Genomic DNA, 24,144 nt, shown 5'->3' with positions numbered 1-24,144 from the left:
CACAATACTCCAAATGTGGCCTGACCAGAGCTTTATAAAGCCTCAGAAGTACATTCCTGTTTTTATATTCATTTCTTCTCAAAATAAATGCCTTCATTGCATTTGCCTTCCTAACACCTGACTCAACCTGCAAGTTTACCCTGAGAAAGTCCTAGACTAGAACTCCCAAGCCTCTTTGCACTTTTGAATTTTCTCCCCATTTAGAAAATAATCCATACCTCTATTCTTCCTACCAAAGTGCATGACCTCACACTTTTCCATGTTGTACTCCATCTGCCACTTATTTGCCCACTCTCCTAATTCTTCCAAATCCTTCTGCACAGCCTTCCCGCCGCCTCAATGGTACCTGTCCATCTACCAACCTTTGTATCATCTGCAAACGTAGCCAGAATGCCCTCAGTACCTTCATTGCGATTGTTAATGTATAAAGTGAAAAGTTGTGGTCCCAACTCTGAACCTTGCAAAACACCACTTGTCACCAGCTGCCATCCTGAGAAGGACCCTTTTATCCCCACTCTCTGCTTTCTGCCAGGCAGCAGGCTTCTATCCATGCTAGCACCTTGCCTCTGACACCATGGGCCAGAATGGCCTCAGTAGCCTCCTGTGTGGCACCTTGTCAAAGGTCATCTTGACATCCAGGAAGATAACATCCATTGGTTCTACTTGGTCTAATCTGCTTGTTACTTCCTCAAAGAATTCTAGCAGATTTGTCAGGCATGACTTCCCCTTGATGAAACCATGCTGACTGTGCACTATTTTACCATACACTTCCAAGTATTCAGAAATGTCATCCTTCACAATGGATTCAAGGATCTTACCCATGACTGAGGTTAGGCTAAATGGTCTATAATTTTCAGTCTACTGCCTTACTCCCTTTTTAAATAGTGGTGTCACATGAGCGATTTTCCAGTCCTCAGGAACCCTCCCTGATTCTGGTGATTCCAGAAAGATGAACCACTAACGACTCCACTTCAGCTATCTCTGTTTGAATTCTGGGGTCTGAGCCATCTGGTTCAGGTGATTTATCCACCTTGAGGCCATTCAGTTTTGATTAGATTACTTACAGTGTGGAAACAGGCTCTTCAGCCCAACAAGTCCACACCGAAGCGCAACCCACCCAGACCCATACCCCTACATTTTACTCTTTCACCTAACACTATGGGCAATTTAGCATAGCACATTTTTGGACTGTGGGAGGAAACCGGAGCACCCGGAGGAAACCCACGCAGACACGGGGAGAATGTGCAAACTCCACACAGTCGCCTGAGGCGGGAATTGAATCCAGGTCTCTTGCACTGTGAGGCAGCTGTGCTAACCATTGTGCCACCGTGCCGCCCACCTTCTCCTTGGTGATGGCCACCATGCTCAGCCCTGCCCTCTCACTGTCTGAATGAATAATAAATGCTCACACAAACTCTGCGATTTTGGTGTTGAGTCTTTTCATAAAGACTACACAACACCACACCCTGTGAAAGAGCAGGTTATCTTTGACAGCTTTGAGATTTTCACTATAAACTGCAGATAAATCTGCAAATATGCTGATACTTGAAGTTGCTGTCAAATTGTTTTCAGTAGAAAGTCGAGCAGTAGAACTTGACTGTTATTGGGTCATTGTTTTAGTGACGAGCTGTTTCACCTACTTTTCTGCTGAACGTTTAGCTTTAATTGCTTTGAATGTCACATGACAGTTCAGTTGATGGTCAGAAGGTGTTCATGTTAACTAAAGTGGAAGTAACATTGCAAATTCATTGTTGGGCCCAGCAGTGATGAACATCCCAAATACTATTCCTATTTCCAAGATACTGTAATCCTGTTTACCTTATGTCATCTTTTGTGAAGAGCACCCAGTGATATTTAACTTTGGAGGCAGTTAATTCATGTTTTTCTCACCATTTTAAACCCCAGTTTAAAACCACCAAATACTTGATAATTCTTTTTTTCCCCCAGTGCTAAGTCCCAGCAGGAGAAATCATTTGTGTGAATTTTAAAAGTGACTTTGTGATCATGTTAATTATATCTTAATAGTAAGTGATCTTTGATCCTGGTTTGCAAAAATTTTAGAAGCTGAACAAATATTATTTCCACCCTTCAGTAATCTCTCTGCTATTGCTTGTAATAAACTGGTTGAAATGAGTATTCGGCTATTCATGTAACCTTGTTTTGCTTTCTTTTATTTGTACTCCATGCAGTCTCTTCCCATATTTGAAAAATAATTATCATCATTTTCTACCAGAGATGGATGAAATTCACTCTACGGTAGAAGCAGAGATCTTACTCTCAAAATACCCCTCCAACTATGAACTCTTGTTTGCTTTCCTCTCTGAATTTAAGGGGAGTGGTATTTTAAATGAGCATAGCACAAATGGCTAACCTGAGTCAGTAAGAAGTAATAATTATAAGAGCAGTCATTGCAAAAGAAAGAATTGTTTTCTACTGTGTCTTATCATAGCTTTAGAATGTCTTCTAAGTGCTTCACAAGCAGTGAATTACTTTTGAAGTACAGTAACCAGCAAATGAAATGCATTTCTGTTTGGATCTGTTACTGATGCAAGTTGAGGATGGAATGCTGTTTGAACAACGAGAAATTCTGATCTTCAAAAAATGCTTCAAGATCTTTTGTGCCCACCTGAACAAGCAGATAGGCCCTCAACTAAATTTTTCTGAAAGAAAACACCTTCAACAGTGCAGCACTGTGCACCGAGATGCTGCTGAGATTGTGTACTCAAGGCCAAGAGTAAGAAATCAGTGATTAACTGTGCTGCTTTAATGATTTATGAGCTCGTACATTTGGCATTTATTATCTATTCCACTTGCCTTTGGTTGATAACGTATTCCTCATGTAAGGAAGAAAAATGGAACTATACTGCATATGTTAGGCTTGATTTTGTACAGTGTGAAGGGGTATTTTTTTTTTGTCAATTTAGAATGAAACCCAAAATGTAAAGAGTTTTCACAAAAGTCAAGAATTGCGATGATGATCTCCATCTTGGAACACACAATAGCAAGTGTGAAATACGTCATTTAATATCAGGTGCATTGCAGGCATGAACTTTAGTGTTGTAACTTTGGTGAAATGTTAACATCTTATAAAATCTTGAAAAGTGTGGGTTTCTCTGGTAGTTGTTGCTGGGAATACAATAATTCCAGTAGTGATATTTAAGATGAGTGGTTTTGAGTCACTCTGGAGCATGCTAATATTTTTTAAATCCAATGGGATTGTCTGAAGGCAGGTGGAATGCAAACGTACTGTCATTGCAATAATAATTGGAGTATACTTTGCATCCTATTCTGTTTTATGCACCGAGTTTTTATAGTGTGAAGTAAATAGATGTGATCATTTTCTTGCAGGACCCTGGGGTTACTGGTGAAACGTCTAGAGAAAGGCGGTAAAGCTGAGCGGGAGAAACTGTTTAATGAGAACGATTGTATTGTCAAAATAAACGGTGGTGATTTGCGAAATACACGCTTTGAACAGTATGTATTCTGACTCAACATTTAAGTTCAAATCCCTCAAAACGTTATGTCCCTAGCTTCTGGATATTTGAGGAAACTTGTAAGAAAGTAAAAGAATTTGTTATGCCTTTGCAATATGTTGAGATGCCTTCATTTTGTACTTCAGTTTCATGCATTCAATTTGACAGGTGTGTAGCTGTTAATGTCTCAGCCCACACCAATAATAAATGGTACTTACTGAAGTAATTAATACTTTTTCCCAGCTAATATTTATGCAATTGCTGCATTTACATCAAAAAGCCCTTCCATGCAGAGTAATTAATGATGGTAATTATGTTAATAATCTCTGTTAAGACTGACAGCCTTAATTTGTTAATTTCTCATCCTTCCTAAATCTAGAGCACAACATATGTTTCGCCAAGCCATGCGTTCACAGATTATTTGGTTCCACGTGGTCCCCGCAGCAAACAAGGAGCAATACGAACAAGTCTCTTTTGCCGAAAAAAATGCGTATTATTCCAATCGAGCCAATATAGATACTCAGCCCGGTGATCGAAAGAGTGCTATGAATGCAAGCTTTGATGAAACACCACAGAGATTATCAAGATCAAGCAATGAGACTGATCAGACTGTTTCCTACTCCCATCTACCTCACAATCAGAACTCAGTGTCAAAACCTCCAACTGGCCAGAATCTAACTCCCCAAAGACTGAGTTCTACACCCACCACAGGCTTCAGCACCAAAAAAGTAGGGAAGAAACTGAATATCCAATTGAAGAAAGGTAATAAAGTATTCTGTGTTATATTTTGGTGCTGCTGGTCTCTGAAGGCACTCTGCTTTTATTGAATTCATTGGAAGGCTTTAAGGAACTTTGTGCAACTGAAAGCATGTCAAACTTTATGCTTAATAAAGCTGGCAAAAATCAGTTCAAATTGCCAAATTAAAGACCTGGCTGTGCAGCAGCTTCTCTGCCTTTACAATTGGACAGGGATGTTTTCAGCCTTGTATACAATGGTTAACATTTTATGACAAAAAAGTCCTCTGTTTGACCACATGCTATCATGGCTGATGGTACTACTGAATAAGTCAGATCTCAGACTGGAACCTGGCTTGATGGATCGTATTTTGTTGTTTTGATATTAATGAGGTGGTCCCTGTCTGAAGTACATGCATATTAATTATTAACTTCAGACCACAGAAAGCCCATTCAGAAAGCCAAAACTTCAAGTAAATTATACATTTAAATTGGACAGATTACATAACTACCTCAATGGACTTCTATCAAGGTTTAGTAGAGTGGTTTATCAGCTGTAAGTTAACAGGAGGCTATAGTAAAGTAACTCACATTCATACCACATCTTTTTAAGTGATAAAATATCCCAGGATGTTTCACGAAGCAGTTGAGAAGTGGAAAGCATTAAAAGATGATATGGAAAGAAATCTTGAAGACTGAGGGTAATAGCAAGCTGGAATTTGAAACTGAGCCAGTGAAACTGAGGTCACTGGCGAGGCTGACAGATTTCTATCCTGAAGGATATTCATGAACCAATTGAGTCTTACTTAAACACAGCACCTGTTGAGTTCCTGAGCATCCTTACATGAACAACTCACTTGAAGAATGGTAGCTTTGTGGCACACCTTTGGTACTGATATATGCACGTATTATAATTTTACAGGAACAGCTTGACTCGGAGCACAGTATATTCTGAAGCACACAGTTACAGCACTGATGCCACAATGTTGTCAGGACCTGTTGCCTTTTTCCATATCCTGTGTCACTGCTGTTTCCTGAGATTATGTAGAATGAATCAAATTGGCTGAAAATCACAACACCAGGTTATAGTCCAACAGGTTTATTTCGAAGTACTACCTTTTGGAGCACTGCTCCTTCATCAGATGTTTGTGAGAGCAGTGCTCCAAAAGCTTGTGCTTCCAAATAAACATGTTGGACTATAACCTGGTGCTGTGTGATTTTTAACTTTGTTCACTCCAGTCCAACACCAGTATCTCCAAATCATGTATGATGTTGGGGACCTCGGGGGGAGGAGAAGAGCAATTGGGTGATGCTGAAATTACATAATTCAATATTGACATGTTCGCTTGAGTGTGGCGGACAATTCTGGCTGCTGTACTTCAAGACAAATGTGCACACAATTTGAGTGAGTGCGGGCAGTTTATGACTGTGGTTCCAGTGGTGAGAAACTTCAGCTATGAAAATAACTTTGAGACTTTGGGATCGCTTTCCTGAAAAGGGAAAGGCTCATTCGAAATTTGATCAGAATTTTCAAAATCCCGAGGGGCCTGAACAGAATAGGTAAAGACAAATTGTTCCCAATCATAAAATGATTGAGAATGAGAGGGCACAGATTTAGAACATTTTGCAAGAGAAGCAATATAAGAAGCAAATTTTGAGTTCGTGCGGGGAATAGTTGGAGTCGGAATGTTACTTCCTGGAAGCATAGTGGAGGCATATTCAACTGAGGCATTTAAGAGGGCACTGGGTAGTTATTTAAATGGTTACAGGGGGAAAGCAGGAAAATGGCAGCAAGCCTTGATTCTGAAAGTATAAAAATGTAATCCAGCAATAATTTTTCAGTTCCTTTTCCTGTAGCAAGGGAAACAAAATCTCCCATGCCTTTACCCGATAGTGGTTAGAATGTAGAACATAGAACATAGAAGAATACAGCGCAGTACAGGTCCTTTGGCCCTCGATGTTGCGCCGATCCAAGCCCACCTAACCTATACTAACCCACTATCCTCCATATACCTATCCAATGCCCGCTTAAATGCCCATAAAGAGGGAGAGTCCACCACTGCTACTGGCAGGGCATTCCATGAACTTACGACTCGCTGAGTGAAGAACCTACCCCTAACTTCAGTCCTATATCTACCCCCCCTTAATTTAAAGCTATGCCCCCTTGTAATACCCGACTCCATACGCGGGAAAAGGTTCACACTGTCAACCCTATCTAACCCCCTAATCATCTTGTACACCTCAATCAAGTCACCCCTAAACCTTCTTTTCTCTAATGAAAACAGCCCCAAGTGTCTCAGTCTTTCCTCATACGATCTTCCTTCCATACCAGGCAACATCCTGGTAAACCTCCTCTGCACCCGTTCCAGTGCCTCCACATCCTTCCTATAGTATGGCGACCAAAACTGCACACGATATTCCAGATGCGGCCGCACCAGAGTCTTATACAACTGCATCATGACCTCAGGACTCCGGAACTCAATTCCTCTACCAATAAAAGCCAGTACGCCATATGCCTTCCTCACCGCACTATTTACCTGGGTGGCAACTTTCAGAGATCTGTGTACATGGACACCAAGATCCCTCTGCTCATCCACACTACCAAGTATCCGACCATTAGCCCAGTACCCCATCTTTTTGTTATTCTTCCCAAAGTGAATCACCTCACACTTAGCTACATTGAATTCCATTTGCCACCTTTCTGCCCAGCTCTGCAGCTTCTCTATATCCTGCTGTAACCTGCCACATCCTTCCTCACTGTCAACAACTCCTCCGACTTTCGTATCATCCGCAAACTTGCTCACCCAACCTTCTAACCCCTCTTCCAGGTCATTTATAAAAATGACAAACAGCAATGGTCCCAAAACAGATCCTTGCGGAACACCGCTAGTGACGGCACTCCATGAAGAAACTTTGCCATCAACTACTACCCTCTGTCTTCTTCCATCCAGCCAATTCCTAGTCCAAACCTCCAACTCACCCTCAATGCCATATCTCCGTATTTTCTGCAGTAGCCTACCATGGGGAACCTTATCAAACGCCTTACTAAAATCCATATATACCACATCTACCGCTTTCCCCTCATCAACCTCCTTCGTCACCTTTTCAAAGAATTCAATAAGGTTTGTGAGGCACGACCTGCCCTTCACAAAACCATGCTGACTATCCTTGATCACATTATTCCTATCCAGATGTGCATAAATCCTATCCCTTACAATTCTCTCTAAGACTTTGCCCACAACAGAAGTGAGACTCACCGGCCTATAGTTACTAGGGTTATCCCTACTCCCCTTTTTGAACAAGGGAACCACATTTGCTATCCTCCAGTCTTCTGGCACTACTCCAGTAGACAAAGAGGACATAAAAATCAAGGCCAATGGCTCTGCAATCTCCTCCCTTGCTTCCCAGAGAATCCTAGGATAAATGCCATCAGGCCCAGGGGACTTATCTATTTTCACCTTTTCCAGGATTTCCAACACCTCTTCTCTACATACCTCAAAGCCATCCATTCTACTTATTTGTGACTCAGTATTCACATCGACGACAATGCCCTGTTCCTGAGTAAATACTGAAGAAAAGTATTCATTCAGTGTCTCCCCAATCTCTTCCGCCTCCACACGCAACTTCCCACTACTATCCTTGACTGGGCCTATTCCTACCCTAGTCATTCTTTTATTCCTAACATACCTATAGAAAGCCTTAGGGTTTTCCCTAATCCTACCGACTAAGGACCTTTCATGTCCCCTCCTTGCTGCTCTTAGCTCTCTCTTCAGGTCCTTCCTGGCTACCCTATAACTCTTAATCGCCCCAATTGAACCTTCACGTCTCATCTTGAGATAGGCCGCCCTCTTCCATTTAACAAGGGATTCCAATTCCTTATTAAACCACGGCTCCCTCGCACGACCCTTTCCTCCCTGCCTGACAGGTACATAATTATCAAGGACACTCAATAGTTGCTCCTTGAACAAGCTCCACATATCATTTACACTCTTGCCTTGGAGTCTACTTTTCCAAGCCACACATCCTAAGTCATGCCTCACCGCATCATAATTTCCCTGACCCCAGCTATAACTCTTGCCCTGTAGTACACACTTATCCCTCTCCATCACGAGAGTAAAAATCACCGAATTATGGTCACTATCCCCAAAGTGCTCACCTACCTCTAATTCTAACACCTGGCCTGGTTCGTTACCCAGAACCAAATCCAGTATGGCCTCACCTCTTGTTGGCCTGTCTACATATTGTGTCAGGAAACTCTCCTGCACACATTGAACAAACACTGACCCATCTAACGAACTTGAGCTATAGCTTTCCCAATCAATATCAGGAAAGTTAAAGTCCCCCATAACAACCACCCTATTACTGTCACTCATCTCCTGAATCACCTTCCCTATCCTTTCTTCAATGATTCTAGGACTATTAGGAGGCCTGTAAAAGACTCCTAACAGGGTGACCTCACCTTTCCTATTCCTAACCTCAGCCCAAACTACCTCAGATGGCAAGTCCTCATCCATCGTCCTTTCCACCACTGTAATACTATCTTTGACAAGCAATGCCACACCTCCCCCTCTTTTACCCCCACCTCTGACCCTACTAAAACATTTAAATCCTGGAACCTGCAACAGCCAATCCTGTCCCTGTTCTAGCCATGTCTCCGTAATAGCCACAACATCGAAGTCCCAGGTACCAACCCACGCTGCAAGTTCACCTACCTTATTTCGTATACTTCTTGCATTGAAGTATACACACTTCAAGCCACTTTCCTGTTTACAGGCACCCTCCTTTGAAATTGATGCCATGTTCCTAACCTCCCTACACTCCAGGCCCTGCACCCTGAAGCTACAATCTGGGTTCCCATGCCCCTGCAGAGTTAGTTTAAACCCCCCCCCAAGAGCACTAGCAAACCTCCCCCCAAGGATACTGGTGCCCCTCAGGTTCAGGTGTAGACCATCCTGTTTATAGAGGTCCCATCGTCCCCAGAAAGAACCCCAGTTATCCAAAAACCGGAATCCCTCCCTCCTGCACCATCCCTGTAGCCACGCATTTAAGTGTTCTCTTTCCCTATTCCTCGAATCTCTATCACGTGGCACGGGTAACAAACCAGAGACAACAACTCTGTTCGTTCTAACTCTGAGCTTCCAACCTAGCTCCCTGAAAGCCTGTCTAACATCCTCGGCACTCCTCCTACCTATGTCGTTGGTGCCAATATGGACCACGACTTCGGGCTGCTCCCCCTCCCCCTCCAGGACCCGGAAAACACGATCAGAGACATCACGTACCCTTGCACCTGGGAGGCAACATACCAAACGTGAGTCTCTCTCGTTCCCACAAAACCGCCTATCTGTGCCCCTAACTATCGAGTCCCCAATTACTACTGCTCTGCTCTTCTTCACCCTTCCCTTCTGAGTAACGGGGACAGGCTCCGTGCCAGAGACCTGAGCCCCGTTACTTACCCCTGGTAAGTCATCCCCCCCACAAGTATCCAAAACGGTATACTTGTTCTTGAGGGGAACGGCCGCAGGGGGTCCCTGCACTGGCTGCTTCCTCCCAGTCCCCCTCACTGTCACCCATCTATCTGCCATCTTTGGAGTTACTACCTCCCTATAACTCTGATCTATGACCCCCTCTGCCTCCCGAATGATCCGAAGTTCATCCAACTCCAGCTCCAGTTCCCTAACACGGTCTTGGAGGAGCTGGAGATGGGTGCACTTCCTGCAAGTGTAATCGGCAGGGACGTCGATGGCATCCCTCACCTCATACATGTTGCAGGAGGAACATTGCACTGCCTTCACTGCCATCCCTCTAAAGCTAACTTTTATTTTAAAAAAAACTGGGTCTAAAGAATACAACAAGCAAAATTCAGCACTTACCTACTTACCAAAACAGGTGTTATTATTAGGTTAGAGGAGGAGGGCGGGTGGGAGGCACTACCCGTGTAGTGCCTCGGGTTCCTCTCCTTCGCGCTTTTAAAGGGGGAAAAAACCTACCCAGGTAAGCTTACACTAACTGCTTCCGGGTCTCGGCTGCCCCTCTGGTCGTCGTCACTTCCCCCTGGTGCTCCCGCTCTTTCTGTGAAGAGAGAGTGAAAGAGAAAAAAAAAAACACCGCTGCCCGCTACCGGTAAGCACTATTAAAACCAAACGGTCTTACCTTCGCTGCTGCTCGCACTGGAAATGCTAGAACTTGCTTTTGTGTGGAGTTGTTGAGATGAATAGCTTTCAATAATTTTAGGCATAAGTTAAATATGTAAGGGGAAAGAAATGGGAGGTAGTGATAGATGAGGAGGGAGCGATTTTATGTGCAACGTGGACATTAGTATTTGTCAGGTGGGTCAAGTATCCTGTATTTATTTGTAAGGTAAATGCCAGAAGTTGAATCAAATTGCATTATGTCTCAGGTTCACTAAACTTCAGTTTACATTGAGATTGTTAAGTGCTATACATGCTACCTGAGCAGAGGGTGGAGAACTGTATAAAATTGACAATAAAAGAAGGAGATTATGACAAGAGCATTGGTTTCTCAAACTAGTTGAAAAAAAATTAGAAGTACCAAAACCATTGCTGATATGAGCTAGCAAACATGGGAAATATGAGAGGCAAGAGTGTGTCACTGGGTCTTGACACAATGGTAGTGGCACTATTTCGGAACCAAGAGACCCAGGTTCAAGTCCCACCTTCCCCAGATGTGTGTAACAGCTCTGAACAGGTTGTTCAAGGTAAAAACTCTAGAAAGGCTAATAAAGCATTACACAATTGGATGAAAGATAGTTTTACATATGTTTATTCCATATGCAATAAGTAAAAATAAACATTGTTATTTATTTTCTACTCCAACTCTGTTCCCTCGATCTGCCTTCAATTTCTCTCCTTGACTGCATTCTGAGATTAAATCAGTTTGTTAACAACATTGATGTCCTATTTGATTGTCTTAGCTTTGAATTATGTACTTGTGCTACTACAGTGCTACTGGTTTAGACCATGCATCACTATTGTACTCACCTGTTGAAATGTTTACCTTCGTTTTCTCTGGATTTGATTAATCCAGTGCACTCCTGTCTTGTCTGCAGTATTCTACTCTTGTAAAGTTAAGATCATCCAAATGCCTACTGCCTTGTCCCTTAACTTAAACTAAGTCCTGTTCGCCTATTACTGACTATGTGAATATTGGTCAAGCAACGACTTGATTCTAAAATTCTAAATCTTGATTTCAAATCCCTTCATGGTCTTTACTCTCCCATTCTTTGTGGGCCTCCAGACCCTCACCCCTTTCAACTTTCTGAATTTGTGTAATTCTGGCATTTTGTATATCCCTAATTTTAATCTATGTACAAACTTTGGCTGTGTCTTCAGGTGTCTTGCCTTTCAGCTCTGGAATTCCCTCCCGAAACTTCCCTGTCTGCCTACCTCAGTTTTTGCCTTTGAAACATTTCTTAAAACCCACCTCTTTGACCAAGGTTTGTGTCAACTAACCTCGTGGCAAAATTTGATTTAAGGATGATCCTGTGAAAAGCCTCCAGCAATTTCCTCAACTTTCTCTTCCCCAAGGAGAATAATCCCAGCTTCTCCAGTTTATCATAGGATCACAGAATTGTTATGGTGCTGAAGGAAGCCATTTGGCCTATTAGTGTCTGCACTGAATTGAATTGACTCTTCATATAAGCAGGAGAAAGTGAGGTCTGCAGATCCTGGAGATCGGAGCTGAAAATGTGTTGCTGGAAAAGCGCAGCAGGTCAGGCAGCATCCAAGGAACAGGAGAATCGACGTTTCGGGCATAAGCCCTCCTGAAGAAGGGCTTATGCCCGAAACGTCGATTCTCCTGTTCCCTGGATGCTGCCTGACCTGCTGCGCTTTTCCAGCAACACATTTTCAGCTCTTCATATAAGCATCCTTACCTAGTGCCAACGTCTGATTTTTTTTTCACCTTCCACTCACTTGTCCTCCGTTTCTGTCCAAGTATTCCAGGTTCCAGGAATTTGACCCAGCGACAGTGAAGGTACATTGATCTATTTCCAAGTCAGATTGGTGGGTCGCTTGAGAGGGACTTGCAAATGGTGATGTTCCGAAATATCTGCTGCATCTAGATGGAAGCAGTTTCATCTCTGCAAACATTTTTGTAAACGCTCCCCCACCCTCTCCAAAGCCTTCACATCCTTTCTAAAGTGCAGTGCAGGAACGGGTATAATGTTTGCGGTATTTCATATGGACAGTTACTGTGCTGGCCTTACCTCATTGACTGCAAGTGTGTATTGAACGGCTTAAGTCTTGAGCGCATAATTTCTAGGCAAGTATTTGCACCAAATACTGAAGAAATGCTCAATATGGTGTTCTATTTTGGATGAGATGTTAAACCAAAAGCTGTCTGACCCCTTTATATTAAAAGAGTTTTCCTGGCATTCTGGCTAATTATTGTACCTCAGTTAATACTTAGAATGGAGGGTTGAGCCATTTATTCTTTTGCTGCTTATGGGTGCTTGCTATGTACAAGTTGACTGCCACCCCAAGCATTAATTTTGCCTCATCCACCATGTCTATCACCATCATAACTAAAGTTTGCTAGGTTTGTTGAACATGACATTTCTGCAATTCATGTTGAGTAGTCTAGCCATAGGCCTAAATATAAATAGAGATGAATGGGATGTATTGGATACTTGTGTTAAATACTGGCATCGGCAAAGTGGGCCAAATGGCCTTCTGGGCTGTATCTTTCCTATTAAATCATTTCAGCTTTAATTAAAAACACCTACATTTGATTGTCATATATTTAATTATCTTGTAATTATCTGGTTTAGTTTTCTTTCTGGTTTTGAAATGGGTATTGCATTAATCATTCTCCAGTCCTCTGGCTCATAGCCACTTACAGTACAAGCCTGAAATATTATTTATAGGATCTTCATTTTTTTATCAGCTTTCCCTCAGGATGCACTTAGGACATTATTAAAATCGAGTAAGTAACGGCTGTAAGTTGTAGTTGTAGAACCTTTTAGATATACTCCACAAAAAGCTAGTAACTTCTGTACATGAGAGGAGCTATGATGTTCTGTTTGTCCGTCACTCCTCTGCTCACAGACCAACATGGACTTTTGGCCCAACAACCCCTTGAATTAATATTTTCATTGCTTAAAATGGACTCCACCCTCTCTATCCTTGTCATCTATTTCTTATCCAGCCCTACAAACCTCAGAGATCTCTTGTGCAGTTGTTACCTCCTGTCCAGTCTTGACTTTAATTTCTAAACAAAGAACTGTGAATGCTGGAAATCAGAGAAAAATAAAGAGTTTTGAAGGAGCTCAGAAGAAGGGTCACTGGACCTGAAATGTTAACTCTCTAATTTCTCTCCACAGATGCTGCCAAACCTGCTGGGTCTTTTCAGCAATTTTTGTTTTTCTTCCAGACTTTAATTTGTAGGTGACAGTGCTTTCAGTGTTTCAGCCCTCATCTCTGACTTCCCTCAGTAAGTTTCTTTACCTTTCCAACACATGGTTTTCCTTTGAGATACTCCTTAAATTCTACCTCTGATCCTGTTTTACCTTTCTAAAACTCACTTTTCCTTTGAGATGCTTCTTAGAACTCTGTATGATCCTGTTCTAATATTTTCTATCATAGCCCACTGTCCGGTAACTAACATTCAAGTGGCAACATTCAGTCTTGCACTGATCAGTGCAAGTAACATTCAGACCAGGCAAGTGCCATTTCCAATAAGAGAAAATCTAACAACCTCCCCTTGGCATTCAACAGCATTGTCATTGCTGAGTCCCCAGCATCAACATCATAACATCAGCAGTGACCAGAGATTAAACTGGCTGAACCACATTCATACAAGAATAAGTCAGAGACTCGGAATTCTGAGATGAGTAATTCTCTTCTTCCCTCTGTGGTTGTTGACCATGCACAAGACACAAATCAGGAGTGTGATGGAATACTCTCCACCTGCTTGGATTAATGCAGCTTCAACAGTACTCAGAAAGCTCAGCTCATTCAAATGATACCCCATCACCTGCCTCTAACAATGAATCAAAGTGGCAGCAGGGTGTGCTGTATACAAAATGCATGTTAGCAATTCACTAAGGTTCCCTTGACAGCATCTGTCACCAAAAAAGTCAAGGTCATCACATGTATGAGAACACCATTGCCTGCAAGTTCTGCTCCAAATTGAGACATCATCCTGATTTGGAACGATATCACCATTCCTTCACTGTGTTTGGGTCAAAATCATAGAATTCCCCACATTGTTGAAAATGCACTAATACCATGTGGATTACAGCAGTCAAAAAGGCAGCTGGCTGCCACCGCCTTCAGTGCAATGTAAGCTGAAGAATAAATTCTGGCCTTTTCAGCAATCCCCAAATCCCATGACTAAATAAATTAATAAAATGAAACAAAAATGTTCACGATGCTATGGGTACTATAGAAATTCAGTATGTTCATGAGCTGCGATGGAAGAGTTTGCAAAAATCTTCTCTCTGTTTGCATTGAACTGCTCTACTCCAACAATGCCATTGTCTGTAACCTCAACAGCTTTACCTACTGCACAAATACGATAGTGCTGTGAAAGCTTGTATTTTCAAACAAACCTGTTGGACTATAATCAGGTATGATGTGACTTCTGACTAGAAGCTGTGTTGCTGTTGTTTATTAACTTTCACCCAGGAGTCCTGAATGGACACGGGGCATTCATCCCATCTACAGAATTGAATCCAGAGCCGTATTTCTGAGTCAAATTTAGAGTATGAAAAGAGCATTCAACTGGTTGAAATACTGTCCATTTGATTGAGTTTTTCGAAAAAGTAACAAAACAGATTGAGGGCAGATCGGTGGACATGTGGACTTCAGTGAGGCTTTCAACAAGGTCCCCCATGCAAATTTAATCTCATGGAATACAGGGAGAGCTAGCCATTTGGATACAGAAGTGGCTCAAAGATAGAAGAGAAAGGGTGGTGGAAGGTTGTTTTTCAGATTGGAGGCCTGGGACCGGTAGAGTGCCACAAGGATCGGTGCTGGGTCCACTACTTTTCATCATTTTTATAAATGATTTGGATGTGAACATTGAAGGTATAGTTGGTAAGTTTGCAGATGACACAAAAATTGGAGGTGTAGTGGACAGCGAAGAAGGTTACCTCAGATTACAACTGGATCTTGTTCAGATGGGCCAATGGGCTGAGGAGTGGCAAATGAAGTTTAATTTAGATAAATGCGAGGTGCTGCATTTTGGGAAAGAAAATCTGAGCAGGACTTATACACTTAATGGTAAGGTCCTAGAGAGTATTGCTGAACAAAGAGACCTTGGAGTGCAGGTTCTTGACAGCTTGAAAGTGGAGTTGCAGGTCGATAGGATAGTGAAGAAGGCGTTTGGTATGCTTTCCTTTGCTAGTCAGAGTATTGAGTACAGGAGTTGGCAGGTTACATTGTGGCTGTACAGGACGTTAGTTAGGCCACTTTTGGTGCAGTTCTGGTCTCCTTCCTATCGGAAGGACGCTGTGAAACTTGAAAGGGTTCAGAAAAGATTTACAAGGAGGTTGCCAGGGTTGGAGGGTTTGAGCTTTAGGAAGAGGTTGAATAGGCTGGGGCTGTTTTCCCTGGAGCATCGGAATCTGAGGGGTGACCTTATAGAGGTTTATAAAATCATGAGGGGCATGGATAGGATAAATAGGCAAAGTCTTTTCCCTGGGGTGGGCGAATCCAGAACTAGAGAGCATAGGTTGAGGGTGAGAGAGAAAAAATTTAAAAAGGATCTAAGAAGCAAATTTTTCATGCAGAGGGTGGTGCATGTATGAAATGAGCTGCCAGAGGAAGTGGTGGTGGCTGGTACAATTGCAACATTTAAAAGGAATCTGGATGAGTATATGAATAGGGAGGGTTTGGAGAGATATGGGCTGGGTGCTGTTAAGTGGGACGAGATTAGATTGGAATATCTGGTCGGCATGGACGAGTTGGACTGAGGGGTCTGTTTTCGTGCTGTATATCTCTTTCTTTACTTTCCATTCAAGTATAAACTACAAAATAAATAATGTATGAAGTATCATGCTACAGCAGCTCCTACCCACCATGAACACGATAAATGATAATGTCAAATGATAATGACTTCAGTTTCTTGTAGAAAAGATCACACTGAACTCTGTCTTTAATTTTTGTTTTGGAATCTCACTCTTTTTGGGTTTGGGTTTCTCATTGGTATTTCACAGAAGCAATCATCTTTTCAGAAATTTGTGTATTTATTCTAATTATTGAATAAGGTCACTAATCCATTTATGTCGACTTGTGATGTTTACCTGCCATGATGCAAAGTAATTGACATTCATTTGTCTTATGGAAAGGTCAGTTTGTGAACTTTTTAGTTGGCAGATCTTTTGAGGTGTGCAGAAGTATTTGGTGTTTTCAAATTTGTGTTTATAATGCCAGCCACACACTTAGTCAGGATGAAAGTACTGGAGAACTTTCGTTGAGTTTGTAGCCTCTTGATACTGATCACCTCAGGTTAGTATACTTTCCAAGGCCATGGGATGTTTGACAAGTGATTTATCATGTTGCCTATCTATCACTTATTTAATGGTTTAAAATCATGCAGTTTTTATATTATTTTCCCTTCACTGCCCCCCTGAGATTTAACAGCTTATTTACATTACCCTTTCAAAAAAATCTGCAAGTTTTGGTAAAATGCATTCATTACTTCATCTTCAGTCTTAGTTTTTACACCATAATAGTGTCCTGCACTGGCAATTTCTGGATTTTTCCTTTATTAACGAAGAGCTCTTCAGTTGTTATACCTTTATCTTCTCTCATTGACCTCTCATGTACAGTGTAAATCTCATTGGAAACCAGCTGTATACCAGAAACATATGGCCATTAGTGACAGTAGTAATGACACTTCATGTTTGTTGTGGTTTCATTTGTGCTTTGTAAACTATAAGTCAACATATCCGAGTGGACTATAGGGTTGCTCGGTCATTAGAGAGAGACGACTGGGGGGGTAAGTTTAACCTGAGGGGTCACCGCACCTCGGACGAGGAGTGATGCTGACAAGCTGGGATCTTCATGGTGACCTCAGCTGGTATGGGAATTGAACCCACACTGATCCACCTGATTGAAGTTTAACCAGGTAATTGGTATTTCAACCTTTGTCAGTGTGTGAACTCTGGTCATAGAAGTATTAAGCAATAGTGCTTTTTCCTGACCTAACTGCTTTAAAATGATTGATTATTGATATTTTGCATCTTTGTTGACATTTGTATAGAGTGTAAAAAGTTTCTGGCAACTTATTACGACGTAAGCAGGCTGTCATATTAGTGTTTTGAAGTCTGACAGTAAAAGTGATTGACCTGACATTTGGACAAAAACAGACAATTCTGTAAATCCATAAGATTCAAAGGTTCCTATATGTACTTTACATTTATTCTGAAACATTATTTCAAATTATACTTTAAGCCCAATAATACAATGCACTTTCCTGTGATTTAACCTAAATAGGGTGGCACGGTAGCTCAGTGGTTAGCGTTACTCCTCACAGCGCTAGGGACCCAGGTTCAGTTCCTCACCTCAAGCGACTGTCTGTGGCGTTTCCTTCAGATGCTCCGATTTCCTCCCACAATCCAAAGATGTGCCGGTCAGGTGAATTGGTCATTCTAAATTGCCCATAGTTTTAGGTGCATTAGTCAGGGGTAAATACAGGATGGGGGAATTGGGTCTGGTGGGGTTACTCTTCAGCGGGTCGGTGGTGGACTTGTTGGGTCAAAGGGCCTGCAAAAACTTAATCACTTTTGCACAGTTTCAAGGAATTGTAGATCTTTATTTTTAGCAATAAAGGTTTTCTTTGTTCATTCTGGACTGATATCTTTTGTTTAAATAATATTTCCACTTAAACATAAAATTAACATTCTCATCTCTCTGCATACAGGTCCTGAAGGTCTTGGATTTAGCATAACATCACGGGATGTTCCTGTTGGTGGTTCAGCACCAATTTATGTGAAAAACATTCTTCCAAAAGGTGCAGCTATCCAAGATGGCAGACTGAAGGCAGGAGACCGGCTTCTAGAGGTGAATGGATTTTCTGTTTGTTAATATTCAATTGTGGATGTTGGTGCCTCTGGCTGGGCCAACATTTATTGACCTTCCCTAGTTGCACGTGAGAAGGTGGTGGTGAGTTGTCATCTTGAACTGCTGTAGTTCATTTGGTGTAAGCAGACCCACAACGCTGTTAGGAAAAGAGTTCTAGGATTTTGACCCTTCCCTTTTTAAAACTGTGCTCACAGATGACTTGCACTGAAGATAAATGTGTACTGGGAGAGCATCAAGCATGCTCATCATTCTGTAGGTGGAGCTAATGCACTGAAATAGCATGTCCAAAACTCGAAAATGGAATTGAAGTGTGCTTGGCCTGAAATGCTTGCTATATTATCTTAGCAGCTTTGCATTTAGCAGCAGTGGCTTTGTCTTGTATGATTGAAGGTTGTCATTATTTTGTGCTTGTGTACCAGCAGATGTTTCTTTTATGAAAAAATTGATTTTTTGTTTTTCATTTTTGCTGTAATTAAGCTTTAAATTTGTATTGCTTGTAAAAAGATTTGTGCTTTGAAATGAAACATAACCTCATATTACTACTGGCTACAAGATAAAAGATACTGAGTGAGAGCAAATTTGAAAATAAATGAACTTTTGTTTTAAAATTATTTAGCAATGGAAAGCAACTACTGGCCTCGGAGCCTTCAATTTATGTTTATAATTAACTGTGCACTTTTGGTGCTGGTCACTGTAACTCTGCTTGCTTGAACAGAGGAAAATATGCAGTGATGTCAGTCTATTTTGCAGTTATGTTATGCAGCTGTATATTGCAAAATGATCCATTCAGGGTAGCTATTACCCTGTAGGTTGGCTTTGATGCACCCTATTTCAACATCAGGCTTGCACGCTGAGCAAATGTCTTGGACCCTATATTTTAAATGTCCCGTAAGGCCAATTTCTCGCCATAGAAGGCACAAACTCATGAATGGCCCTGAGCATCTCTCTTTTAGCTCTGAAAAGGGCTCAGTGCACTTCAGTAAGGTATTTCAAAAATTGGAGTGACGGGTAAGTCTCGACGAAGCTACAAAGCAGTAGCGCATGAGTGATATTTGCTACGGACCACCTGCTGCCATCAAGCCAAAGATAATTCTACCTATCTCACAAATGAGTGATGTACTATGTGAATTCCAATGCTAATGTGATGCCACCTATGTTAGCCATATAGAGTCATAAAATCCATACTGTGTGGAAACAGACTATTTGGCCCATATGGAGTTCACACTGACCCTTCGAAGAGCATCCCACCCAGACTTACCCACCTATCCTGTCCCTGTAACCGTACATGGGCGGCATGGTGGTACAGTGGTTAGCACTGCTGCCTCACAGTGCCAGAGACCCGGGTTCAATTCCCACCTCAGGCAACTGTCTGTGTGGAGTTTGCACATTCTCCCCGTGTCTGCGTGGGTTTTCTCCAGGTGCTCCGGTTTCCTCCCACAATCCAAAAATGTGCAGGTTAGGTGAATTGGCCATGCTAAATTGCCCGTAGTGTTAGGCGAAGGGATAAATGTAGGGGAATGGGTGGGTTGCGCTTCGGTGGGTCGGTGTGGACTTGTTGGGCCGAAGGGCCTGTTTCCACACATAGAACATAGAACAATACAGCACAGAACAGGCCCTTCGGCCCATGATGTTGTGTTGAACATTTGTCCTAGCTTAAGCACCCATCCATGTACCTATCCAATTGCCGCTTAAAGGTCACCAATGATTCTGACTCTGCCACTCTCACAGGCTGCGCATTCCATGCCCCCAACACTCTCTGGGTAAAGAACCTACCCCTGACATCCCCCCTATACCTTCCACCCTTCAACTTAAATTTATGTCCCCTTGTAACACTCTGTTGTACACGGGGAAAAAGTCTCTGACTGTCTACGCTATCTATTCCCCGATCATCTTATAAACCTCTATCAAGTCACCCCTCATCCTTCGCCGTTCCAATGAGAAAAGGCCTAGCACTCTCAACCTATCCTCGTACAACCTATTCTCCATTCCAGGCAACATCCTGGTAAATCTCCTCTGCACCCTCTCCAAAGCTTCCACATCTTTCCTAAAATGCGCCGACCAGAACTGCACACAGTACTCCAACTGTGGCCTTACCAAGGTCCTGTACAGCTGCAACATCAACTCACGACTCTTGAATTCAATCCGGTAATTCAATACACTGTAAGTAATCTAATCTAATCTAATCTACGTTTCTTATGGCTAATGCACCTAGCCTGCAAATCCTTCGAATCTATATGGGCAATTTGGCATGGCCAATCCACCTAACTTGCACACTTTGGACTGTGGGAGGAAACCCATGCAGAAACTGGGAGAATGTGCAAATTCCACACTGATCATCACCCAAGGGTGGAATCAAATCCGCTGTGAGGCAGCAGTGCCAGCCACTGTACCACCCCATATGTCCAAAGCACTGGTGAACCAAATCAAACAGCATATCCTTTGAACTGTTTGCATCAGACAAGGTACTAACCATATCTACTTTGCCCATTCATACAAAACTTGCAACACAGTGCCCAACATAAAATGGAATTCCATGGTTGGTCCATGTTTGCTGGATTGTTTTGAATGTATGAAGAACCATTTTAGCAAATGATTTTGAGTTGAGCTTCCACTGTAGCACACCTGCATGTACTGGAAGATATTTCTATTAATTGCTGAGAGTAAGAACATACATGTGCATTTTTGAACTTAAGAATATCGATGGCAGCCATTTGCTGATTCACTTCTGAGGGCAATTCATTGACTAATTGGAACCAACCTGCCTGATTTAAAATCTAAACAAAGCCAGGCTAACAATTGATCATCATTGGCTGAAATGCCCTCCATGGCAACACATTTACCATTGACAATCTGTTTGCCAGCATTCATCGTTCTCCTCTGTAAATTATGGCTGTCCCTCGAATTGGTATTCTTGCAAATTATCCTATTGAATGCAAGACGAAAAAACTTTGACAAAATGTCTTTTTTTTTTCAACTCAAGTTCTGTATTACCAAAGGATTATTTTCCTTCATCTAGCCTTACATAGTTGTAATATTTGTAATGTAGTATGCTCTCCTGTTGTTCCTGTTCTACAAATTTCTGTTTGTTGTTTTTAGTTTTTATTCTCCTCTGCTATTTTAGCTCTCTTTTTTGTTGTTGTTTGGTTCTCATTGGTTCTTCCTCTCCATTAACTATGTTCATGTTTGATAAGCCACAATATGGCAGGATTGGTTCAGCCTTCCCTGGCCCTTTTTTCCCTCAGTAGCCCTCTTTCCAGGAGTAGCCCCTCTTGTGATGGAAATAAGAGCCAATTGATCAGGTTAGACGGGTAGTGAGGTTATTGAATTGTAATTGAATTTCGGAGAGGTGGTGATGTTGTGGTAATTTCACTGGACCAGTGTTTTAGGGACATGGCTTCAAATCCCATGTTAATAGTGCACTTTGAATTCAATAAAAATAGACAACTACTTCAGTTGTGACCCTATACCAGTGCTTATTGCCATAAAACCAATTTCAGTCACTGATGTCCAGTAGGAAAGGAAATCTATTCTGACATGGTCTGTTCCACATGTGACTTCAGACCCAGCACAATGTGATTGACTCTTAACTGCCTCTGAGTTATTATTGCTGGCCTAGCCAGTAATGCGTACATCCCGTGTATGAATAAAAAGGCTTCAACTTGGATCGATTTATAGAGTCATAGAGATATACAGCATGGAAACAGACCCTTTGGTCCAACCTGTCCATGCCGACCAGATATCCCAACCCAATCTAGTCCCACCTGCCAGCACCCGGCCCATATCCCTCCAAACCCTTCCTATTCATATACCATCCAAATGCCTCTTAAATGTTGCAACTGTACCAGCCTCCACCACATCCACTGGCAGCTCATTCCATACACGTGCCACCGTCTGTGTGAAAAGGTTGCCCCTTAGGTCTCCTTTATATCTTGCCCCTCTCACTCTAAGCCTATGCCCTCTAGTTCTGGACTCCCTGACCCCAGGGAAAAGACTTTGTCTATTTATCTTATCCATGCCCCTCATAATTTTGTAAACCTCTATATGGTCACCCCTCAGCCTCCGATGCTCCAGGGAAAACAGCCCCAGCCTGTTCAGCCTCTCCCTGTAGCTCAAATCCTCCAACCCTGGCCACATCTATTCACTTATCTAGTATTATGGCGTGCAATATTGCAAAGTGAGGGAATACTGTCAGACTGCAATTCTGACCTTAGATTGATGAAGTTCAGGAGTTGGCCAAATACATCAAAAGATTGAGCTACAAAGCAAACTTCAAGCATATCCAGCTGCCAATTTAAGGGATTAACTCAAAATGTTTGGGAATTAAATGGAGATCCTATCCATCTTGGTATTTGAGTTTTGCTTTAGCTGATAGAAGATCAAAATTGGTTGTGTAAGTAGCCTGAAGCAGTTACAAATATTAAACAGTCTCAGAATATCACTGTGAAGAGAATTTTTAAAAATGCTTTTGAAGTGTTGGACAGTCATTCCATAAATAAATAAAAAACATAATAAGAGTCAAAATTAGGTTTTATTATCATATGTATTCAAGTACAGGGATACAAGAAAAGCGTGCAAAATTGCCATTCCTGGCACCATCTGAGGTACAAAGGTACCTCATTACAAAATCTTAGATACAAAGTAGAAAAAATTTATATATTTTACACTCTCAACAATACAGCCCATATAAAGTAGAAAAAAAAATGTTACACGTTCAACAAGGGCCCGCATTCCTCCATGCTGGGCTCCTCTACTGTAAGACCCCCAGCCCAAAAAAAAACCCACACTGGCTCATTGTTGCCCACACTTGACATCGCTGCAGATGCTGGGGATCCTCGGCCTGCCTGATGTTACCACCATCTTGAGCTGCCTGGTCTCTTGCTGCAGATGCCAGGAGATACCTCTCGCCACAACACTTGCTCAATCGTCTCCACGCTGCACAGACTTGCTCTCCACAGAAGCTAAGTTCATCAAACTAAGGAAAAAGCGAAGTGAAAGAAGAAGAAAAAGTACAGCAGATGGAGCAGATGAGCTTCGGGCAGGAGCCCACATGATGTGCTGCTACTCGGCCACCCTTAAAGAGATGTTCTTTTCTTTTTCGAGCAAGTTTCTCTTTTATGCTTTGCACAGAATCTCAATTACTGAGCTATGTGCTACCAATGCAGTTGCTTGTTCCTGCAGAGCCTCACTCAGCTGGTCTTGCATTTCTGCTCTTTACTTGTGTTCTGTTATCTTGTCAGGATTTCGGGGATTGGCTGGAAATCAAGTAGTGGTTCAAATCATTTTGAAGTGTTGAAACTGAAAATGGAGCCTAGTTATTTTAATCAGATTTTTCCTTTGATGCTAGCAGTTTTGAGAGATTGCAAATAATATCAAACAGAAAATGTCTTATCAATGTTCATTTAACAAGGAAGTGCTGTAATATAAAACTTGCACCTAAATAGTGGCCATTTTAACTGCAACAGCTCATTTTAATTATCAACAGTTTTCAAGCAAAATATGAAAAATATGCTAAACTTGTAAATAATTCCTTTGAGAGCTATCATGATTCTGTTTTCCTGTAAGAATATGGGCGTACAGCAAACTTTGTTTGAACCAGCACCTTATCAAGTGGCACTCTTGATAAACTGGCAAAAAATTATAGTACTGTGATATCCCAGTATTTGTACTGCAGGTAAAGTATAACAGTGATGTCTATACCCACTGATTTGTGTTTCTGCTGCTAACTATGTCAACTACGTTGACTTTAGGAGTTGTGTTTTTGTTTTTACAAAGATTTTTGAGGGATGTTGATATCGTGAGACTTCACTTGGTCAGGGTTTACTCTGGTTAAACATACCTCTTGATTAGCTGGAATGTTTGATTAATTCATCCCATAGATGTCAATTAAT

At 41.9% G+C, this 24,144-nt stretch overlaps 1 protein-coding gene across 5 annotated transcripts in view; it reads left to right on the top strand.

The window, feature by feature from the left end:
• The window catches only part of pard3aa (par-3 family cell polarity regulator alpha, a), an 858,224-nt gene that overhangs the window by 518,955 nt on the left and 315,125 nt on the right, over positions 1-24,144 (top strand). For all 5 annotated transcript variants that reach the window (XM_043690628.2, XM_043690626.2, XM_043690630.2 and 2 more), the window contains exons 8-10: positions 3,349-3,474; positions 3,853-4,235; positions 18,096-18,235. In XM_043690628.2, coding sequence (XP_043546563.2) covers positions 3,349-3,474; positions 3,853-4,235; positions 18,096-18,235 — 649 coding nt within the window. The remainder of the gene's footprint in view (positions 1-3,348; positions 3,475-3,852; positions 4,236-18,095; positions 18,236-24,144) is intronic.

Source organism: Chiloscyllium plagiosum, unplaced genomic scaffold (genome assembly GCF_037043375.1).
Source record: "Chiloscyllium plagiosum isolate Xiang-an unplaced genomic scaffold, Cpla_swu_hap1 HiC_scaffold_5, whole genome shotgun sequence".
Lineage (NCBI taxonomy): Eukaryota > Metazoa > Chordata > Chondrichthyes > Orectolobiformes > Hemiscylliidae > Chiloscyllium > Chiloscyllium plagiosum.
The sequence above is the reverse complement of the archived record's forward strand: the minus strand, read 5'-3'. Positions and strand labels throughout refer to the sequence as shown.